General features: G+C 36.6%; 1 protein-coding gene and 1 long non-coding RNA gene across 2 annotated transcripts; one reads left to right on the plus strand and one right to left on the minus strand.

The window, feature by feature from the left end:
- Positions 1 to 8,632: 8,632 nt before the first annotated feature.
- On the minus strand, positions 8,633 to 11,210 carry LOC116018796 (laccase-12-like). Its single transcript, XM_031258797.1, has 6 exons — positions 11,048 to 11,210; positions 10,811 to 10,962; positions 10,443 to 10,687; positions 10,184 to 10,312; positions 9,130 to 10,086; positions 8,633 to 9,036 (listed from the first exon to the last, which is right to left on the minus strand). Exons 1-6 carry the CDS (start codon positions 11,168 to 11,170, stop codon positions 8,906 to 8,908), a joined length of 1,737 nt encoding a protein of 578 aa, XP_031114657.1. The 5' UTR covers positions 11,171 to 11,210; the 3' UTR covers positions 8,633 to 8,905.
- LOC116018803 lies at positions 10,235 to 11,024 on the plus strand. The gene is made up of 2 exons (XR_004098604.1): positions 10,235 to 10,338; positions 10,455 to 11,024. It is a non-coding gene; the product is annotated as an uncharacterized LOC116018803 (long non-coding RNA).
- Positions 11,211 to 22,735: the final 11,525 nt, after the last annotated feature.

A 22,735-nucleotide genomic window follows, 5' to 3' on the forward strand; every position in this document is an offset into this window, starting at 1 on the left:
ATTGAGACCACCCTATCCTAACAAGGTCATAAAATCTAGATCGAACTATCCCAACAAGGTCATAAAATCAAGATTAGTCTATCTTTAACAAGGTCATAAAATTCTAGCCAAACTATCCCACCAAGGTTATAAAATCAGGGCCAAACTATATATCCTAACAAGGGCATCTGTAAACAGCGCTGGAGTGCCACTAGAACCAAACAAGCAGTTCAACACAACATCTAAATACAAGTTGAAACTGAACCAAAATGTGTCGCTATCTAATTCACATATAATTATATGGTTCATTGGGGATATGTCTGAGTTGATAGTTAGCAGCCATAGAATTGATGATTTGGGACAAGATAATATTCCAAAATAGTTAATTACAAGAACGGAGAAAATGAAAATGGAACACATTTTTTTAATTGGTAGTTGGCGTAGAGGGCATGTCTTCTTCAGTTTCAAGAGCATGTTTGTACTATTAGTTCCACTCCTAAATAATTTAGGGTCCACAAGAAACGAGTTTTCCACCCCTTTTTCAGAATAATAAATGACAATAAATGAATTTGCATTAAATTTCAATAAATGAATTTAAAAAATAAAAATAATTAAACGACCACATTTAACACCAACAAAGGCTATAGTTTATTTGTGGAAGACATTGATCGAGACTCTCCATCTTGTGGTCTAATAACTGGCCGGAGAAGTTTGGATTCTTTTAAGTAAGATCTTAAATTCGAACTTTGTAAATAAAGTAATAGCTAGATGTTTAAACTTGGGAGAGTTCCCCTCGTAATAGGTAAGTTGATAGGTGGACTACATAGTACATTAGTACAAATTTATTTCAAAAAAAAAAAAAAAAGTACATTAGTACAAATTTGTATTTTATATATTATGTATTGAAGAAATTTTTCACATGTGCCTGTCGATTGCATTTTGATAAGCTCCACACCATAATTTTTTTTTTCTTTTAAAAAAATCAAGTGACGTGTCCTTTCTCATGAATTTGTCTATAATATTAAATTGAATTATATGTTCGGCTTTAACTGAAAGCATGTGAACTATATATTTATGAGTTAATACCCAATATAGTCCTCGACTATGGTGGTTTTACTTAATTTAGTCCTAAGTGACTTTCTGTGCTTAATTTAGTCATCGACTTTGATGATTTTACCCAATTTAGTCCTCCGTTAGGAATTCTGTTAGTTGGCTGTTAGTAGAAGGGTTAACATGGTAATTTTCTTTCGTTTTTCTGTTAGTAGAAGGGTTAACATGGTAATTTTCTTTCGTTTTTAAAAAAATAGAAGGGTTAACATGGTAATTTTCTTTCGTTTTTAAAAAAAACTAAATAAAATAAAATAAAATTTCCCCATCTAACTTGTAACAAGCCCTAGAAATCTAAAAGCATACAAAAACCATTGATAAATTGAAAGCATACAAAACCCATTGATAAATTGAAAGCATACACATGCCGAACGCCCGGGAAGCTTGTTATGCACGGCTGGCATGCCAGCCATTGTTGAACCTTGTTACGAACTGTTGGCACTAAAAGCAAATGCAGAACTGAAAGCAAACACCATGGGGGATTCGAGACGAAGAAACAATGGCTTTCGAGATGCAACGATAACGACCAACATAGTATTATGGTTTCTTGTGTGCACGGCGGCGCAGTCACAAAATGTGAATGTACCGGAAAAAATTCAAGGGAAATTCATCTGCCGCAAGATAACACGTATGGGTTTAGAATTTTGATTTATTTTTCTGTTTAAACTTTGGAAGAAGCAATTCCTTTCTTGGGAAGTGCTGGCATTGATGCACAGTTCGATACAGAGCATAATCAAATTGCCTCTTGCATCTGCGATTATATATATACTCCGTATCTTGGAAGTGAATCAATTGTTGGGTTTGTATGCTTTTAGATTTCTAGGGCTTGTTACAAGGAAGATGGGGAAATTTTATTTTATTTTATTTATTGTTTTTAAATCGAAAGAAAATTACCATGTTAACCCTTCTACTAACAGCCAACTAACAGAATTCCTAAAGGAGGACTAAATTGGGTAAAATCATCAAAGTCGATGACTAAATTAAGCACAAAAAGTCACTTAGGACTAAATTGAGTAAAACCACTATAGTCGAGGACTATATTGGGTATTAACTCATATATTTATATAAAATTTGAATATGAAAGATATTTAAAAAGAAAAGGAAAACATATATTTTGGGCCATTGAGTTAAAATCTGCTACTTTATGGGCCATGATTGATAAAAACCCAGAAAGCTTAAGAAAGTTCAGCCCTTTAAAAAAAAAATTATAGGCTTCGGATGCAAGTTATACAATAGGAGGATTGTGCACTTTATATTATGGATCATGGTTTCTTATTATAATATTGTAATCAACATAGTTAGTGTGGTGGTTCAGCACCTCGTCCCTTAAACATGAGATTGAGGCTTCAATCCCCACTCATGTTTTAGATTTGTATGTTTGATTGATGTTATCTTAGGCGGCAAACTGTCCGATGAGGACGGGGACAGGGAGGGCATCCCACGCCCCGACCCAAAATTCCCGAGATTTTTGGAGAATTTCCTCATCCCCGATGGGGATGGGGATAGGGAGGGCATCCCACGCCCCGACCCGAAATTCCCGATGGGGACGGGGACAGGGAGGGCATCCCACGCCCCGACCCTGACCGCGATCCCCGTCCATGTCCCTGATTCCTAGAAAAATATTACATTATATATTNGTAGAAGGGTTAACATGGTAATTTTCTTTCGTTTTTAAAAAAAACTAAATAAAATAAAATAAAATTTCCCCATCTAACTTGTAACAAGCCCTAGAAATCTAAAAGCATACAAAAACCATTGATAAATTGAAAGCATACAAAACCCATTGATAAATTGAAAGCATACACATGCCGAACGCCCGGGAAGCTTGTTATGCACGGCTGGCATGCCAGCCATTGTTGAACCTTGTTACGAACTGTTGGCACTAAAAGCAAATGCAGAACTGAAAGCAAACACCATGGGGGATTCGAGACGAAGAAACAATGGCTTTCGAGATGCAACGATAACGACCAACATAGTATTATGGTTTCTTGTGTGCACGGCGGCGCAGTCACAAAATGTGAATGTACCGGAAAAAATTCAAGGGAAATTCATCTGCCGCAAGATAACACGTATGGGTTTAGAATTTTGATTTATTTTTCTGTTTAAACTTTGGAAGAAGCAATTCCTTTCTTGGGAAGTGCTGGCATTGATGCACAGTTCGATACAGAGCATAATCAAATTGCCTCTTGCATCTGCGATTATATATATACTCCGTATCTTGGAAGTGAATCAATTGTTGGGTTTGTATGCTTTTAGATTTCTAGGGCTTGTTACAAGGAAGATGGGGAAATTTTATTTTATTTTATTTATTGTTTTTAAATCGAAAGAAAATTACCATGTTAACCCTTCTACTAACAGCCAACTAACAGAATTCCTAAAGGAGGACTAAATTGGGTAAAATCATCAAAGTCGATGACTAAATTAAGCACAAAAAGTCACTTAGGACTAAATTGAGTAAAACCACTATAGTCGAGGACTATATTGGGTATTAACTCATATATTTATATAAAATTTGAATATGAAAGATATTTAAAAAGAAAAGGAAAACATATATTTTGGGCCATTGAGTTAAAATCTGCTACTTTATGGGCCATGATTGATAAAAACCCAGAAAGCTTAAGAAAGTTCAGCCCTTTAAAAAAAAAATTATAGGCTTCGGATGCAAGTTATACAATAGGAGGATTGTGCACTTTATATTATGGATCATGGTTTCTTATTATAATATTGTAATCAACATAGTTAGTGTGGTGGTTCAGCACCTCGTCCCTTAAACATGAGATTGAGGCTTCAATCCCCACTCATGTTTTAGATTTGTATGTTTGATTGATGTTATCTTAGGCGGCAAACTGTCCGATGAGGACGGGGACAGGGAGGGCATCCCACGCCCCGACCCAAAATTCCCGAGATTTTTGGAGAATTTCCTCATCCCCGATGGGGATGGGGATAGGGAGGGCATCCCACGCCCCGACCCGAAATTCCCGATGGGGACGGGGACAGGGAGGGCATCCCACGCCCCGACCCTGACCGCGATCCCCGTCCATGTCCCTGATTCCTAGAAAAATATTACATTATATATTATATTTATATATTGGACTTTATTTCTGAGTTATGCACATCAGAAATATTATAACCCTTTTTAAGTGATTTTGCACGTAGTTTGATCTTCGAAATATTAACAATTTGAACATGTGTTGAGAGATGTGTGAGCAGTAAAATACATATAGAAATGGAGAGATTTTTATAGTGTTTCGACCAACTCAGCCTACTCACTCTCTTCCTTAAACTCCAAAAGAGGTTTGCACTAATCCCTTTAGTGCAAAAGAACGTTCAAGCCTTGAACAACAAACTGGCCTTGAACTTCAAATGTTTTTCAACTCAATACCGAGTTTACTCCGCCTCTTTCTACTTCTACCGAGTAGAGTTACAAGAGTTACAAGAGTTACAAGATTTCAAAGAAAAGATTTTTTTGATTCTCCAACTAGAAGTCTTGGCTTTGAATGATGAACTTGATCTTCTACTTTAAGCAACCCAAACTTCTAAATCTGGATATTTCTTTGTAGCTTTTGTCTCTCTTTCATACTTGTCACATAATTTTGGAGCTTTGAAAGCTTTGAACACTTGAGAATTTTTCACTTGATAGATTAACACCTTCTTCAATCTTGAATGAAGGTGTTTATAGGCGTTTTGAAATGTGTACGTTAGAGAAAAACCCATTTCAAACGGCTATTAACCAGCAGGTAGTGACCAACGTGTAATCTGGAAAGTATGTGTCAGGTATTCCAGCCGTTAGACCACCTTTGGTTGAACTTTACTTTTTGTTCTACACAAAATGTCTAGGCTTTTAAAGGAAATCTCCCTTGGAATGTGTACCTAGGACTCTCTTTACTTTGGTCACATTTTCTTATAAAGCACTAGCTAGTGTCTTAAGGTTCTGAATTGTTTGCTCAGAGAATGCCTCGAGCAATTAACTCTCATTTTTCGAGTTAACATTTCGAACCTTAACACTTGCAACCTTTCGGTTTTGAATAGTTGTCCTTACTACTCGAGCTATTTCTTAAATCCCCTAATATTCGAAAGATAAGCCCTTCCACCATTCGTCCTTGAAGTCTTATACTCTTCGACTCTTTGACCCGAACTCTTCTTCTACAATCCTTCGAAGCTTATTCTCTGGCCATCCGAAACGTAACCATTCAGACTATTCGAATTAAGAAAACAAGTTCCTAAGTCCAATAAATAAAACAAATTGGGAACTAAAATCCATAACTTTTGGTATCATTAAAATCTAAATACACTTGTTCCTAACACACACACACACACACACACACATATATATATATATATATAACGGATCAGGTGAAACAATTGCTTTAGGTAAAAAAACAAGGTTTAATTATATCCGTTGATTTAGTCTAGATCAAGAGTCCAAATTGAATAATATTTTTTAAAAAATACGGTGGCATTATTGTAATTTTGTATAACTTAATTTTTTTTTGTTTTTTTTTTTTTTGTCTAGCAAAGCATTTTTTCCTTCTTCCATAGCACATTTTTATGCCTTCCAAAGCACAATGTTTCAAATGCAAACCAATTTTATAATGTGAACCTGTGTACCATTATGCACCGTTGATCTTGCTCGATATTGTGATTTATAATGATTCTAACATGGTAAATATGCATCACTACACCAACGCACCACATTACTGCATCACTACACAATTGCACAACTGCATTGGACGCACCACTGCACCGCTCCTCAGATCTTGACCGTCCAATCTCACATAGTCACATCTCAACTGTGCGTGGGGGTTCACAGATTCACATCTGAAACGGACCCTATATATATATATATATATATATATATATATATATATATATATATATATATATATATATAATCACATGCCTAAGAGAAAACTAAGAATCAATCGTAGCTGTTCACGTGTCCAGATATAACGGATCAGTGACACAATTTTTTTTTTTATTATTTTTTTTATAAATAATTGAAATTTGTAGTGCAAGTAAATTATATTAACAGTGCAAGTAACAGTTTCATATAGTGCAACTAAGTGCAAGTAAAATGTATTAAAAGTTTAAATAAAATGTATTAAAAGTGTAACAAATAATGTACATTGGACATCAATATTAGTGCACGTAACATTATCATTGGTTGCACCAAACGTTATCATTAAGTTCACCAATGTAAAAGACGTTATCATTAGGTGTACTAATGTTAAAAAACGTAAATTATTTGCACTATTAAGTGAGTTTACATGCACGTTTTACTTGTACTTTTAACAATGTTACTTGCACCAAAGTTTGAGTTATTTACGAAAATGCATCGCGTTTTTTTTTAAACATCTGATCCGTTTAATCTGGACACATGAGCAGCTTCAAATTGGTTCTCAGTTCTTTCCTGGACATCCATTCGTATGATAACCATTCCTAGGTGAGACATCCACAGTTAGGGATGCTAGCGAACAGAGATTTCGACAAACGACTCGTGTTCGAGCTCGGTAAGCGTTCGTTTATGTTCGTTTATTAAGGTAAACGAACATTAACAAACAAAATTTAGAGCTCCATTAATAAACGAACAGAGTATGAACAGTGGTAAGCTCGCTTGCTAAGTGTTCGCGAATAAACTCGTTTTTGTTCATTTAGTAGTGTTCGTGAGCAAGCTCGTTTGTGTTCGTTTAGTATTGTTCGCGAACAAGCTCGTTTAGTGTTCGTTTAATAATGTTCGCAATCATGTTTACAAACACACACACACACACACACATATATATATGCATATAAAATTGTTCGTGACATAGATTATTTATTGTTCAAGAACACAGTGTGTTCATGAACATGTTTGTGAACGTGTTTGTTAATGTTTGCGAACACGTTCGTGAACGTTAACGAACACTAACGAACGCTTAACAAACGAACACGAACATGATTTTCGAAAACCTTAACAAACGAACACAAACACAAACACCCCAAAATCTTTAACAAACGAACATAAACAACCTCCGTTCATTTATGTTCGGTTCGTTAACAGCCCTATCCACAGTAATGGTTCCTATTTGAAATATTATATTTGCTCGCGTGAAAATCTTTTGAAATTGTATTGTGGGTCTTGAATGTACAATTTAGCTAAAAGTTCCAACTTTATTTTAAAGGAAATATTTATCTGAAAGAAATAAACTATAAAAACAGATAAATAAACAACAAGAAAATAAAGCGATAAAAAGGAACCAGACACCAGAATTGATCATGCAGTTCGGAGCTCCACTCCTACATCTGCGGGGCACTTCACGTCAGCCCAATCCACTAGATGATCACAAGGGTTACAAGGAGTCACACAACAATCATCCTACACTAATGGTTACAAAAAGATACTCCTAGCTAAGCCTTCCTCATCTTTGAGCTGACACTGTGCAATTCATCAAGATTCACCAACACGGCTGTCTTTAAGCAACCGGGACAAGAACACGTGAAGAACTTGTGAGAAACCAGAATAAAAGCTTCTTATAAAGTCAGATTCGAGAGAGTAATGAAATAGGATTAGAGTAGTAATCAAACTTGTCAAGAATCCCATGTGATTGAGCTATATTTATAGCCAAAATAATAACCAAACTTTCCTCAAGATTTGCAGCTGAAAACCACTCAAAATAAGGATCAGCCATAAGATTAGATCTGAGTAAAATGAGGATCATGATGACTGAATTCTGATTTGAATAAATCTCGTCCACCGGACTGCTCGCTGGCGCTGCTCCAGAACTGTTCCAGCGAACAGACAAAACCACCTAATAAAATAACCTATGTTTTTGACTAATAATTAAGCCAATTAAAGGTGGTCCAAATGTGTATCATTTGTACACTTACATCTTTAGTTATAATTTTTCTTTTGTTTAGGGCCACAACATCTACACTAATGGTTATGTTTTATTTTTCAATTTGAACGGTTGGAAGTTGGAACTAATGAACTGACGCTGGGAAGCGGTTACAATTAGCGTCCTGGGAATTCAACTCGAGCCACGTTTTAGCGGGAAATTAAATTGACCCGCTAAATTAACTAAATTTTATTAAATTCAAACCCTAGCCTAAGTTAAAGCTTCAGCTGAGCTGTGCTGGAAGAATATCAAGGCAAAATTCTCTTTTTGAGCTCCTATGGATACCTAAAGGTACGATGAATTCTACATGTTTTCCGGATTATTAAACCTAAATCCCCATTTCCTAGTTCGCACAATGCGGATTGTCTTTATTGCTAGTTTCTAAATGCAAAGGCAGTAAATTGATTTTCGTTTTATTGGAAAACAAGAAAATTTTTTATTTTGTCTTTCTGGATTTCTGTTGTTTTGCTCCTCTTTCTTTTTGTTTGTTTGTTTGTTTGTTTGTTTGTTTGTTTGTACCGGTGCCCTATTCGAATTTTTCTTCATTTTTCTCTGCTCTTAACTGTTGAGATCAAGTGCATTTGGTTTCTGCAAATTGATAGGTTCTGGCTTCTGGTTTATGGTCATCATCAATTGTATTGTAAGAGTTCAATATTAGGTATAATCAATGCAAATATTAAAAAACCAAAACATCTTCAATTCATAATGCTACAAAGAATACACTCATGGAACAATGTGATCCAATTCAAATGGACAGTGCTTTGGTTTGCACTCTCCACCCTTTATCTAACAAAATATCAATAAGAAAAAATTGCAGGAAAAGGTGAACACTAGAAAGTAAATAGCCCCCCAATGCAGGGAATAGCACTAAGGAGCTAAAGCAGGGAAAGTTGAAATCTTTTATGGAGATGTTGGATTTTGTTGAATGGTGTAATCTGATGATGTTTTCAACAGATTGGAAGATCTGCAGGAGGAGCCTCCAAAGATTCCAATTCCGTAACTCCATTCTCCACTATGAAAGCCATGGCCAGGCCCCAGCCAATGTGGACATCCAAGTGACAGTGCATTATCCAAACTCCTGTTTTATGCAAAAATCATTAGTTTTGAACATCAGCCCCTTAGTTAGTTGAAAAAGGAAAGAAAAAAAAATGGCGAAATTGTTAATTCTCACCTGGATTATCAGCGACAAATCTAATGACTGTCCATCCATTGACTGGTACACTTGCTGTGTTTCTAAGAGGTGGATTCACTAGGTTAAATTTAGCTGTATCCTTTTTTGGATTGAAGTTTCCAAAACCCTCTGCAAGGATATAGAAATCATATCCATGAAGATGGATTGGGTGGTTTTCAGCTGTGAAGATACTTGTTCCCTGCAGCACTACCTGCACTCTTGCCCCGTATTTCAATTTGTAGACCTTTGTTCCAGCGACAGGTTGCCATAGTGATCGGCTAACGTTACCAGTGTAATCAAACTTAACTGGTGGAGCTGCTGGAAAGTCGGTCGTGAAAACTCCCGGGATGCCTTGGTGATGTGCCTGCAGTAGTGAAAAGTTGGCTGGGAGCACAAACGACATGTTGTTCATGCTGGCAGTGAACCGAGTCCCATTTGGCCCCTGACAATTTCGGGATTTTGCACCGGATGGGCAGTTATTGAGCCCTAGACCAACTGTGATAAAGAGGTTCTCGTCAATTTCAGTAGGCACCTCAGCTTTCTTTAGACTTCTGAAACTCTTCGTGAAGGCTGAGGCGGTTGCTGTATCATTGTATGCCGGTAGAGATGGGAGAACTGGAGTTCTCTGTCCTCCCTTGGAGGAGGAAGAAGCAGACTTGTACTGTAGGATGGCTGTGGTTGTAGTGTTGTCGAAGGGCGCGCCTTGTGCACTGGCATAAGCTCGTGCTGCCATGTAGTAACGGGCCGGTGGCTGATTGGCAGTGATTAGGACATCGGTTGTCTGGCCCGGTCCCAACATGATGACTGAAGTGGTAAAGGGCTTCACATAAGAGGCATCAGCTCCAACCACTGTGAGTTTGTGGTTGGCAACCGAGAAGAAAAGCTGTTGATTGAGTGCAGCGTTGATAACTCTAAGGAGATTGGTCTCACCCGACTCCACTTTGACCACTTCAGTTTCTGTATGAAAACACAGTAAAGTGATCAATCTTGAAGAATGAAAAGTGATATCGATTTTGTTAGTTCTGCTTATCAGAGAGGTACTCATAATTCTTACTTTTGCTGGAGCACTTGTACAGATCACCAGGTTGACCATTGATAGTGAATGCATCTGATACATTCGGAGCTGCCCCGGTTCTCTGTGCTTGCCTTATAACATCAATGGGGTTTGCATCCCACCACTCACCTGATCATCATTGTTATCAAACTTCAGTGAGTATTAATTTCAGAAACTTAATTGCAGCAAAGAATGCTCAAATAACTGTACTGTTAGTCTTGCTTTCTATTGAAATCTTTAGTTAAGAAGGAAAAATTACCAAGTAAAATAGGTGTTTCTCTTGCAGGCTTAGGGAATGGATAGGATTCCCCCTTTCTCGGGCGGATGATAAGAGCTCCATAAACGGTCGCCCTGAGCCACGAGCTGTGTGCATGCCACCATAGTGTTCCTTCCTGACCATTGATCGTGAATCTGTAAGTATAGCTCCCTCCCGGCCTAATTGGGCACTGTGTAATAAACTCCGGTCCATCTGCCCATGCTGTTCTAATCTGCCTGACACCATGCCTGAATTGGCACATAATGAAAAGAGAAAACAAAACTTTAAGAAGTCAATAAATTCATTTTCTTTATTCGCGAATGTGTTTACTAATACTTTGCATGCATATATGCTCTGCTTGACAAACCTACCAGTGAATGGTTGCATTGTATTTTGCTTTATTGACAACCTTGATCTCTAAGGTATCACCATTGTGAACTTCCAAGGTTGGTCCAGGGAACTTCCCATTCACTGTTATTGCGTTATGGGTTTTGCACAGCCTCTTCACTGGTGTTGCTTCAATCTGTTACACAACAACTCACATCAGACAAATAGAAAAGCCAAGAAACGAGAAAGGAAGCACGATGAAATTAAAGTCGATGGCATACAACAAACTGGTGCTTGTGAACTTCAGCGTTTGCCAAAGAAAACACGTTTGCAAAGAGAAGCAGAAGGCCAAAGAGCAAGAAAGAGCGGAATGGTTTGTCGATGTTGCTGCTAAATGGCTCCATGCTTGATTTCTGGGATTACCGGGTAACAGCTAGCAGATGTTATTATGGTTTTAGTTGTGATGAGAAACAGAAGAAGTGAGGGGTGTGGCTTTATAGTGTTTAATTTGAGGTTGGCAGATAATTAGGTTGTGATTCATCAGCATGAAGGGCAAAATTTAAAATTTAGTTGAACCCTGTAGGAGTTGGTGCACCCACTAAGCCTATCAAACTGCCAAAATTCTCTTAATGCTTGCTTCCTAAGACTTTACTTTAGCATAATAGCATGCATTAACTAATAAGAATTTGCTTCACATTTCCGATATACTTTTTTTTTTTTTTGGGTTTCCTTTTAGCTTTGAAATGAAAACTGCTTGCTTTGCATACTAATTCTTAGATGTTTTTGCTTAACTTGTTGGTGGTCTGGTAACATGATTAATGTGTTATGGTTGTTGATGATAACAAATTAACAAGAGGAAATAGCTAGGAGAAGTGCAATTCACTGCACAAAATTCTTCTTCTTACCTTTCACCTCAATACAAGGATGAGAATTTATTTGAAGAACTTGTAGATAGTTGAGTCATATCCCGATTTACCTCTTCCACCTAGCCTTCAAGGAAGGGACAAGTAAGACTCTTAGAGTTGGCGTTTAATTTTTTTTTTTCTTGAGAACTTACATTTAGTATGACTATACATTCGTAAGCCTGCCCAACTGAAGAACTTGTATGTCATTGAATCATATCCCAAATTTCCTTCTCCACTTGGCAAGTGGGGCTCTTAGAGTTGGCGTTTATTTATTTATTTTTTATTTGGGAACTTACATTTAGTATATGAATACACATTTTTAGGCCTGCCCAATTGAAAAGCTTAATCGTTGAATCACATTCCACTTTTTCTTCTTCACCTAGCCTTTAAAGTAGGGGTAAGTCGGACTTTTAGAGTTGGCGTTTGATTTTCTTGAAAACATACCTTCAATATGTGCATACATGTCCTAAGGTCCACCCCATTAAGTCATTAGGTATGTGACACTATAACCGTTCACTAATTAATATACGCTACCAAAGTTACAAAATTGATCATATTAGGATTAAATAGAAGAATAATGTTATACATCTACAAAAATAACCTTTAAAATTAAAAGTTGGAATTTTGAGAATTTAACAATTAGAATTAACATTTTCTTTACCTCAATGTGTCATTCTACACAACATTGACATCTCAAGGGTCAAATGTGGTGAATGTTTTCCCAGAGTTAAAATAATAAAAATTCCAAAACTTTTTAAATTTATTTTAAACATAATAGGCATTTATAATTAAAATATAAAATAATAAATGAATTAAGAAGGAAAATACAGAATATAAATTTGACAGACCAAATGAAATTCCTCTACGGATCGGAGTATAATTCCGCACGAGTTGAGTGATTAGGTTACGAAGAAATAGACTTTAGGCCAATGTGTGGGGATGTTTAGAAGGTCAACTTTCTGTTACAGGATTCAATGATGGGGGCTAACAATATTTTGGTAAAGAGAAACCTACAATCACAAGTTACCTTAGTACTAAAGTCATTAGTTGGTATGCTGTTGAATTAAGTTTCACACATTAATTGAAGTTAATTACAGTAGTTGATTGGAACATTAATTCAATAATTTGACATGGATGGTTCAAATCTAATGATCCAAACCAAAAATGCTATGTTTGGCCTAAATACTTAAAACTAGCTTAAAGCCAAAAAATTATAAGCTAGTAGTTACTAGCTTATTTTGAAATGTTACTTAGGATAATGTTGCAAAATAAGTTATTATTTTAAACTCTCAATGTTTTACCAAATAGAGCCTAGTCTATTTGTAGTTTAAAATAAACTATAAAGTCTAAAATAAGCTCTACCAAAGAGAGTCTAATGTGTGAGTGGGGTAGTAAGTGATACAATGGGAATGGGACACAATTAAGCTAGTAAGAATATGTGAAAGAATGAGTAAAAAAGTCTCCCGGGGCTTAGCGTAGTTGGTTCGTCGCCTGACTTAAAGGTCATGACTGGAGGTAGTAGTGTGGGATTCGAATCACACTGGAAACATGCAGGGAAAAAGATCCAACAATAATGAAAGGTCTAACCGGTGGGCTGATTGTGTGACTTGCAATTTACTTCCGTAGTATCTCTAGGGGCAGTGTCTTGTGGGTTAGATTAGCCATGTCCGAGCTATAACCTTGTGGCCAGTAGTCATTTTACAAGCTTGAGAATTGCTATTTGCCTATATATTTAAAGTGGAGGAAGAGTGGTCTGGCAGTGATATTTGGCTACTTGCCTTGAAAAATTGGTGTGATAGGTAACTAAGGTGACAAAGCAGCAGTGCAAATGGTCAACTTTGAAAGGCCAAGCATTGCAATTTGGCATGACTTACCACGTCAGGTTTTATTTTTATTTTTAATTTTATTTCTAAAATTTAAATAGTAATTGAAAGGAATGAAAGAGTTAAAATGTTGAAAGTATTGCAAATATTATTCACGCAATTATTTTTTCTTTTGCAACTATGGTGTTTTTTTTTTTAAAAAAATACTAATAATTCATTACAAAGTAATATATGTTTTATATTTTCTTAAACTTTTTTAGCCCAAAAAATCAATGGGCCCAACATCGGTGTTCGACCATGTGACCATCCATTATTATTATTAATATTATTATTTTGAAAATGAGTAGGGGTGTAGAGAAGATAGTAATAAATTATAAATATGCGGATATGACAGTTCAATCTACTTTTGGAAGTGAGGGAATTACATGGTGATGGGGCCATGGGACTCCGAGGGCCCATTTTATTAGCACGGTCTTGGTCCAATAAGAGTGAAGAAGGGTCTTGTTTACTTTAAGGAGGGAAGGAGACATGGGAGGCCCAAAAGGTGAAGGTGGGTACTGTAGACAAGATTGGAGGTGGGGAGTAAAATATAAATAGGTGCAGCGAATTCGTAAATATGTGGATATGACAGTTCAATCTACTTTTGGAAGTGAGGGAATTACATGGTGATGGGGCTATGTCTCCATTTTATTGGCAAGGTCTTGGTCCAAGAAGAGTGAAAGAGGGGTCTTGTTGGGCTTAAAAGATGGAAGGAAGCATGGAAGACCCAAAAGGTGAATGTGGGTACTGTACACAAGATTGGAGGGGAGGGAGTAAAATATAAAGCGGTGCAACAAGTTGGATTCAGACCTCCAACCTCCAACCTCCAAGTTGGCAACACAAACGCCAACTAAACAAGATACTTTATACTTTGTTTACATGAGTGCAATAAAATATACATATACGGTTGAAGGGTGTTGGCAACAAAGTAGTGGGGTGAAGATGAGACACATGTATGGCTAAGGTGAAAAGTCAATGAAGAACACACACTTGTCAAGCCAACAAAGGGTCTCTAACACTATAAAAGGGCACCCTTGTCATTCATTGGGATAGAGTCATTTCCATTTTTAGTCCTACTGTTATTGGGGCATTGTCAATTTTAGTCCACTTTATTAATTTTTGCCACATTGCGGCCAGTCTTATTTAGTCCTTGCCACTTTTAGTCCACCGTTAAATTTTTTTGTCAAATAACAGTCCAAAACAGGGGTATTTTGGTCTTTTCATGCTTTAATCATCTCCTTTACCCTTTGTAGTGGTTTTGCTTGCACATTTTCATCCAATGAAGAGGTCTGGCGATTTGTAATGTGGCTCACATGGCTTTTGTCGGACCTCTTCATTGGATGAAAATGTGTAAGGAAAACCACTACAAAGGGTCAAAGAGATGACCAAAGCATGAAAAGACCAAAAATACCCATGTTTTGGACGGTCATTTGACGAAAATTGTAACGGTGGACTAAAAGTGGCAAGGACTAAATAAGACTGGCCGCAATGTGGCAAAAATTAATGAATCGGACTAAAATTAGCAATGCCCCAATAACAGTAGGACCAAAAATGGAAGTGTCTCATTGGGATATCATTGCCTAATCACTACAACACTCCTGGTCCAGTGGTGCATTGTCCAGATTTCCATCCACGTGAAAGCAGATAAGAAGTCTCGTCTTCATCCTATTGTGATGTCATCTCTATGAAAAAGAGTTTGATCAATTTTTAATATCACTTTGCATGATTTTGCGATTATGAAAAAGTTAGGTTTGGTTGTGAGTATGCAATGCAGTGCCTAAGATAATAAGTAAAGAGAGAGAGAGAGAGAGAGAGATTTTTATAGTGGTTCGGCTGTTAACTAAGTCTACTCCACTCTTCTTCACAACTTGTGAAGGGTTGCACTATTATCTCCTTAATAGTACAATATCCTCTCGAAACACGCTCCTTTGATCACAAAGCCCGGCAGCCACGCTTTTGTAGGTTTTTTAACTTCTTCAAAGTTTACTCCGCCTCTTTCTACTTCTCCTAAGTAGAGGTTGGTTGAAATGATTGAAGAATTTCTCCAACTTGGAAATCTTGTTTTGAGCTTTTTGATTCAATGCTTGAGTAGCACAAGATTTCCTTTTGAAAACTGGATTGAGAGTTTTAGCTTTTCTAGTTTGCACACTTTAAGAGCTTGTAATGGCGTTTTGCATGAATGAACCAACTGCTCCAAGTGAGAAGGAACATGGGTATTTATAGGCGTGAATTTGGTTCCGTGGGAGGGAAACTAAAATTCAAAAGCATATATCCAGTGTGCAATATCCGTTGGGTAATACTTAACCCATGTGAATGTCAGAGCTTTCTAGCCGTTTGTCTACTTTAGTGTAGAGACAATCTGTCGTTTGTCTTACAAAAAAGTATGTGTCATTTAATGCTCCTTGGGATCATATCCTAGGATCCGTTGGACTTTCTGAACATTCACAACCTCAAGCCTATGGATAAGACAACATTGCAGAGAATGTTGAGTCCTTATGCCTTGGGTACTCGTGAGAATAATTGACCTTATCATTCTCTCATTATCTCCTCAAATCAATCATCTTGACTGTTCGGTCTTCAAGAGTTCGGCCCTTCCAATATTCGGCATTGTGCATCTTCGGTCTTCGGTCTTCAAGTCTTCGATCTTCAAGTTTTCGGCTTGAAGTCTTTGTCCGTGAGAGCATTCTAAGTCTTTGACTGAAAGTTACTCTTGATCTTTGTATGGACTCGTTGAAACGAGTTCTTGGTAAGGATTCGTCCTACTAAGAATAGAAGACAGAAAAAGTTTGGGGGGTCTCCTCTGGTCTTTGGTGTCATCAAAATCAATGACTCGGGGTTCCTAACACCTTCTTCACCACCCTCACTTGGACCAATACATTCCCATTACTATAGACCCTTAGGTCTCATATTTGCCATCAACATGAATGCTACATAATTTGATAAAAGAGCAAATTGCCATTTTAGTCCACTGACTATAGGTGTCATGTTAATTGCAACCCATGACTTTCAAAACTATTAATTTCATACCTTAACTATGTAATTTTTATCAATTTTGGTTACTCCAGCCAAATTGCCGGTAAAATCTCACCGGAAAATCCTAAACCTTAAAATAATGAGGGTATTTTAGTCATTTCACCCATATTTTTTCTTCTCCGACGAGCTACTACTTTTCCGACGACGACAGGCTTCATCCTTCACCACTCCGGCGAGCCCTTCACCCCATCCTTCACCTTTCTCTTCTTCTTCTCTGGTAACCTGCAACGCGAACTAGACCCTGGACAACCCGCCGCCTCACCAATTGACGTAGCCGGCAGCCGGACCGTCGGTAGTTCAAGCAGTAACAGCTTTCCATCGGAGAAGAGCTCATCGGCAAGAAGCATAATCTCAGGACGGTCGAGTCGGAACTCGAAATCCGTTGCATCATTGCCGAGAACTTCCAGATTTGAATCTTCCTGCTTATCATCACTGCACCTGTCCGCCGCGCGTGGTGGTGAAGATGAATGCTTAGCTCCAGATCTGAATCTTCCAGTGCTATTGATGCACGCTGACGCCATCTCCTACCATAGGAAACTGCCGGCCAAATTTCATGGACTTCATTTCTTTATTTTGATTTCTCTAATTTTATAATGATCTAATTTTTCATTTTCTAAATTTATTTTAAAACTCAATTTTGAGAAAGTAATGTTATTTCGTCGGAGAAGACATTTTGGTCCGTTGGAGAAGAAGAAGAAAAGGTGGATTCGCCGGAGAAGAAGAAAAGAGATGTGAAATGACTAAAATACTCTCATTATTTAAACTATTAAAATTTTCCGGCGAAATTTGGTCGGCAATTTGTTCGGAGTGACCAAAATTGATAAAAATTGCATAATTATGGTACGAAATTAACAGTTTTGAAAGTCGTGAACTGCAATTAATAGGACCCCTATAGTCGGTGGACCAAAATGATAATTTGCTCTTTGATAAAATTTTGTTAAAATTGTTGTCCTATATAGGATATCCCTTGCCACTAGTAAGGTTGTAAAAATCGCTAGGCTTTTCTAGACCGTCGAACGCCCGTTTTTGTTTTGTTTTGTTTTTTTTTTTAAATACGTTTTTAAGACTTGATAATTACAAACTATTTAATATTTTACTAGTTAATACAAAAATATTAAATTTTAACCTAAAAACATCTAGAATTGTAAATTGTATAAAAATTTAAAGAATCAAAATACAATTTCAGTAAGTCACAACTCATAAAGTATCAATATTAAAGTAGCTTATTTCATTTTTGTTTTTTTTAAACGACGTCATTTTGAATGAAATAATCCATTTAAAAAAATGGAACAATAGCTAATCGACCGTCTAGGCTTCCTAAAACACCAATTACGGTGAAAATTTAGGTGGCGGCCGGCCTTTAGGATACTTAATATTATAGCTTAAAATACACGATCTTAAAATACATGATAATGGATACCTTTAAATATATGATAATAACGAGTAAACAACTCGAATATAATGATTTTTTTTTAATCTCAATAGGAATTTAATGTCTGTAATTTCTTAGTTTAGGACATCATATCAAACAGTTGAAATATCATACTCAAGTCTCAACTAACTTAACATGTTTAGTTGCCTCTTCATTAATTTTTATATCCATCAATTATATTTCTTTTTAACGGCACACTAGTGAATTACTCCGTACTTTTTAACAGCAAATCTGTTGGTGAATTGGAGATGAAGAATGTTTGATGCAGTCAATGCACAACATACATGATTAGACAATGGAAAAAGAAATGAGAAAGGAGCATGAAAATGAGGTGGATTTACTTGTGATCTTATAGCATCCCTTAACAATAATTTTTTCTTGATCTTTTTTTTTTTTTTGGCACTACAAGAAAAATGCCATGGTTGAAAAAATCGCTAGGCGCTCCCTAGGCGCTCCGGGAGCGCCTAGCGCCTAGGACGCCTAGCCGGGGATTAATTGGCGCCTAGGCGTCCGTGTATTTTTTTATTTTATTTTTTATTTTTTAAAAATTTGTTTAAGTATTTTTAATTTTTTAAAGACTAATAATTATAAATTATATAATACTTTAATAGTTAATACTAAAATATTAAATATTAACCTAAAAAATATCTAAAGTTTGTACAATTTAGGATTATTTCGCTCAAAACGATTTTGTTTAGAGTGAAATAACCCATTAAAAAAAAGAACAATAGTTAATTGACCAACTAGAAGGCCTAGTCGGTCTAGTCGACGCCTAGGCGGTTAGCGCCTAAGCGGCCTAGGCGGTGCTTTGGCGGCCTAGGCGGAGCTTAGGCGGCCTAGGCGGTGCTTTGGCGGCCTAGGCGGAGCTTAGGCGGCCTAGGCGGTCGCCTAGCCGGCCAGCCGCCTAGAAAACCATTTAATGTGAAACGCTAGGCGGTCGACCAGCGCCTAGCGCCTAGGCGGGGATTAATCGGCGCCTAGGCGGGATTTTTGCAACATTGAAAAATGCACATAGACAACACTAAAAAGACAACAGTTTTTGACAAAAGTGTTGTCTTTTGTGTAAAAGACAACACTTTTGGACAAAACCGTTGTCTTTGACGCAACACTTTTATCAAAGACAACGGTTTTTACCGAATCGTTGTCTTTAGTGTGTTGTCTTTGTGCATTTTGTCAAAAGACAACACCGCAAAGACAACGATTTTTAAAAACCGTTGTCTATGTGCATTTAAAAAAAAAAAAGACAATAGTTTTATGTAACCGTTGTCGTTGGTGTGTTGTCTTTAAGTGCACTTGAATACACAACACTACAAAAACAACGGTTTTTTTAAAACCGTTGTCTTTGCGCGATTCTTCTTTTTAAGACAACGATTTTTTTTAACCGTTGTCATTTGTGTGTTGTCTTTAAGCACATTTGAATAGACAACACCGGTTTCAACAACACACTCAATAGACAACGGGTTTTAACCGTTGTCTTTTCTTGAAAAGACAACGGTTAAAACCCGTTGTCTTTGCACGGGACTTACAACAACACCGGTTTCAACAACACTCAATAAACAACGGTTTTTAACCGTTGTCTTTTCTAGAAATGACAACGGTTAAAAACCGTTGTCTATGTGCGTGACTTTCAACAACACCGGCTTCAACAACACTTAATAGACAACGGTTTTTAACCGTTGTCTTTTCTAGGAAAAGACAACAGTTAAAAACCGTTGTCTTTGCGCAGGACTTACAACAACACCGGCTTCAACAACAGAAATTTTACCTTATAGACAACGGTTAAAAACCGTTGTCTATGAGCATTTTTCTTGTAGTGTGGGTTTAATGTGAAGAAGATAGTGTGACATGGCTTACGAGAGAAAAATGGGGTGTTTGGTAAATAGTTTTTAGTTGATTGGGTTAATGAGTTTGACTAGTTGATAGCATTAGCTGATTGTACGCAGAAAGATGTTTGATAAATTAGCTAGTAGCTGTTAGCTGATATCTGATTACATGCAAAATGATTTTCTCAAAAAAATTGATCGGAAAAGTTATTTTGAGGTGCTTTTTGAATTTTAGCCTTTTGAATCAAATACGTGCTATTTAATCAAGTCAAATAGCTAATAATGGTCAAACAAGTTAAAATTGACTAATAGTGGTCAAACAAGTTAAAATAACTTTGAAATAAAAGCTTTGGAGTTTTGAGAATTTAACAATCAAAATTAACATTTTCATTAACAATATCGCATCTACTAAGGCTCGAACCAATAACTTCTCATTTGAAAGAGTCACTTCATACCACTTGACCACAAAGTCTTTAACAATATGATAACTATATATTTACCCACAATTAAATAATGATAAAAATTTCATTTTTCCTAATTATTTTAAACATAATAAAAATTTATGATTATAAAATAATTAATGAATCGAGAAGGAAAATACAGATTATAAATTTGACAGACCAAAAAAAATTCCTTTACGAACTATAATTCCGTACGAGTGTTTAGGTTACGAAGAATACACTTTAGGCAAATGTGTGGGGAAATTAGAAGGTCAATTTTGAGTAGGTGTCAATTGTAAAATGAAACTCTGTTATAAGATTCAATGATTGGGGTTAACAATATTTTGGTTAAGAGAAACCTACAATGACAAGTTACCTTACTAATAAAGTCTTTAGTTGGTATGCTGTTGAATTAAGTTTCACACATTAATTGATGTTACAATCATTAATTTAATCATTTGACAAGGATTGTTCAATCCTTATTATGATTTAATTTATGAGAAAGCCTACCGTCATTACACGAAGGTACATTCCCTTGTGATCTTAACTGTCAAAAGACCACAATAAAATAAATCACCTTAATTAGGTTGTGCACAGTTAACCAACTCAAACCAAGAAGGTGCTACAGATTAGCTTACGAACAATAACAAAAGGTCAATAGACAATTTTTACGGGCAGTTGAATTTGGAACATTATGGTTACTAAGTTAACTGTCCAACGTAATCATTGAAACGGTAAGTCTAATGTGTGAGTGGGGTGGTAAGTGATACAAAGAGAATGAGATAGAATTAAACTAGGAATGTGTGAAAAATGGGTAGAATGTACGTATTGTTAACCTAATAATCGAATCATATATATTGGCATATATTCAAGATTTAGGTTTTAATGATAGCTAATAAATACAATAATGATGTTGTGATCAAAGAGGCAGCTGGTAGGTTAGCTATATATTTATCGTGGAGGACGCATGGTCTGGCTATGATATTTGGCTACTTGTCTTGATAAATTGGCGTGACAAGGTAGCTAAAGTGACAAAGTAGCACCACAAAGTAATAAAGTTAATAAATGACTAATTTATTAAGTGGTTTAAGTAGGATAATGGCCTATAGGTCAAGATATATGCCTCATGGGGTAGGTATGTCAACTAAGCTATGCGTTTGGACTATGCTAATTGATTGAGTTCCAATCACCAAATATGTTGGGCAGAGGTCGGTAAAGGCTAAGTCTAGCATTCAGTGGCTGAGGGATGGTTGGGTGGAGCTCGGCAAAGGCTAAGTCTAACACCCATTGGCTGAGGGATTGTTAGGTGGCAGGGTCAGATTTTAGGGCGTGCAAGATGGACAATAGCACAAGGCCCCAAAACTTTGGGAGGCCCTAGTCTAGCCCTGGTCCAATAGTTAGTATATGTATTTGTGATTATATTGGCTCAAAATTAGGTTTTCATGACTGATCTAAATTCTACTACGTATTATTCAAAAAAAAAATTCTATTCCGTAATATTCACGCGAATAACTTTTCTTCAATTCACAATTTATTTATACTTTGATAGGGTCTCACTTATTTACCAGCACATGGCAACGCAAATAAAAAAAAAAAGCCGACCCTGATTGGGTGGAGGCCGGTAAAGGGTAAAGGCCAAGTCCAACACCCAACGTTTAGAAAATGTGTGGTGATCTATAAAGAAATAAAGTTACGTCTTTGTTACTAGCTATAGTGTTTGGCGTAAATGGTAAGCATTTCATCCTAACAAAATACATTATTCCCAAATTATGACCCAAGCAACTCTTCAACCTGGTTCTTGATTTCCAACCTAAAGACATATCTCTAACCAAGTATATTAATTACATTGACTTAAGTGGTTTGCACATTATGTGTACCACTATAGTTAATTCGTTTGAGGTTGAGATTAATGAATATAAAGTAAACGTTTGTGTACCATTATGGCCGACCGCCTAGCGTATCACCATAATTAGTGGTCTAGGCAGCTGACCAATTAGGCCACCTAGGCACAAACTAGGTCGCTGAGCCAATTAGATAAACCATTAAAGTCGGTCAATGACTAAATTGGGTTAACTCAAAATAATTTGTTTGTAGTAAATTAGAATAAAAATCATTACAAATAACTTAATAGTTTAAATCTATTGGTAAATTGGCTGATAATGTAATTATATGGTTGGAGGATCCACTATTGGATATTTTTGAGTACTTGTATCTATTCATAGCTACTTCCTCAATCTACTAAAGCACAACAAGTCAACAGTTGCTCCACTGAGGCTCGAACCCACTCCCATCATCCATGTAAGAGTGTTAACCACGACACCGGATGCCACTTGACCACAAGGTCTTTGGCCTATTGGATAAAATTAATATTCAATAGTTTACCTTTTTTTTTTGTGACGAGGAAAACATGCAGCATTACTCAAGGGTGTGCACTGAGTAAATCCTGTCTGATATCCTTAGCCGATAAATAATTA

The sequence above is a fragment of the Ipomoea triloba genome, chromosome 1 (genome assembly GCF_003576645.1).
Source record: "Ipomoea triloba cultivar NCNSP0323 chromosome 1, ASM357664v1".
In the NCBI taxonomy this organism is placed as follows: Eukaryota; Viridiplantae; Streptophyta; class Magnoliopsida; order Solanales; family Convolvulaceae; genus Ipomoea; species Ipomoea triloba.

Excerpts from the sequence above, each read along its gene's own strand:
- LOC116018796 (XM_031258797.1), bottom strand. The coding sequence starts at position 11,170 with ATGGAGCCATTTAGCAGCAACATCGACAAACCATTCCGCTCTTTCTTG. Across the intron at positions 10,087-10,183 it reads GTACAAGTGCTCCAGCAAAA|AAACTGAAGTGGTCAAAGTG; the intron begins GTAAGAATTATG and ends GTTTTCATACAG. Across the intron at positions 9,037-9,129 it reads ATTTGTCGCTGATAATCCAG|GAGTTTGGATAATGCACTGT; the intron begins GTGAGAATTAAC and ends TGCATAAAACAG.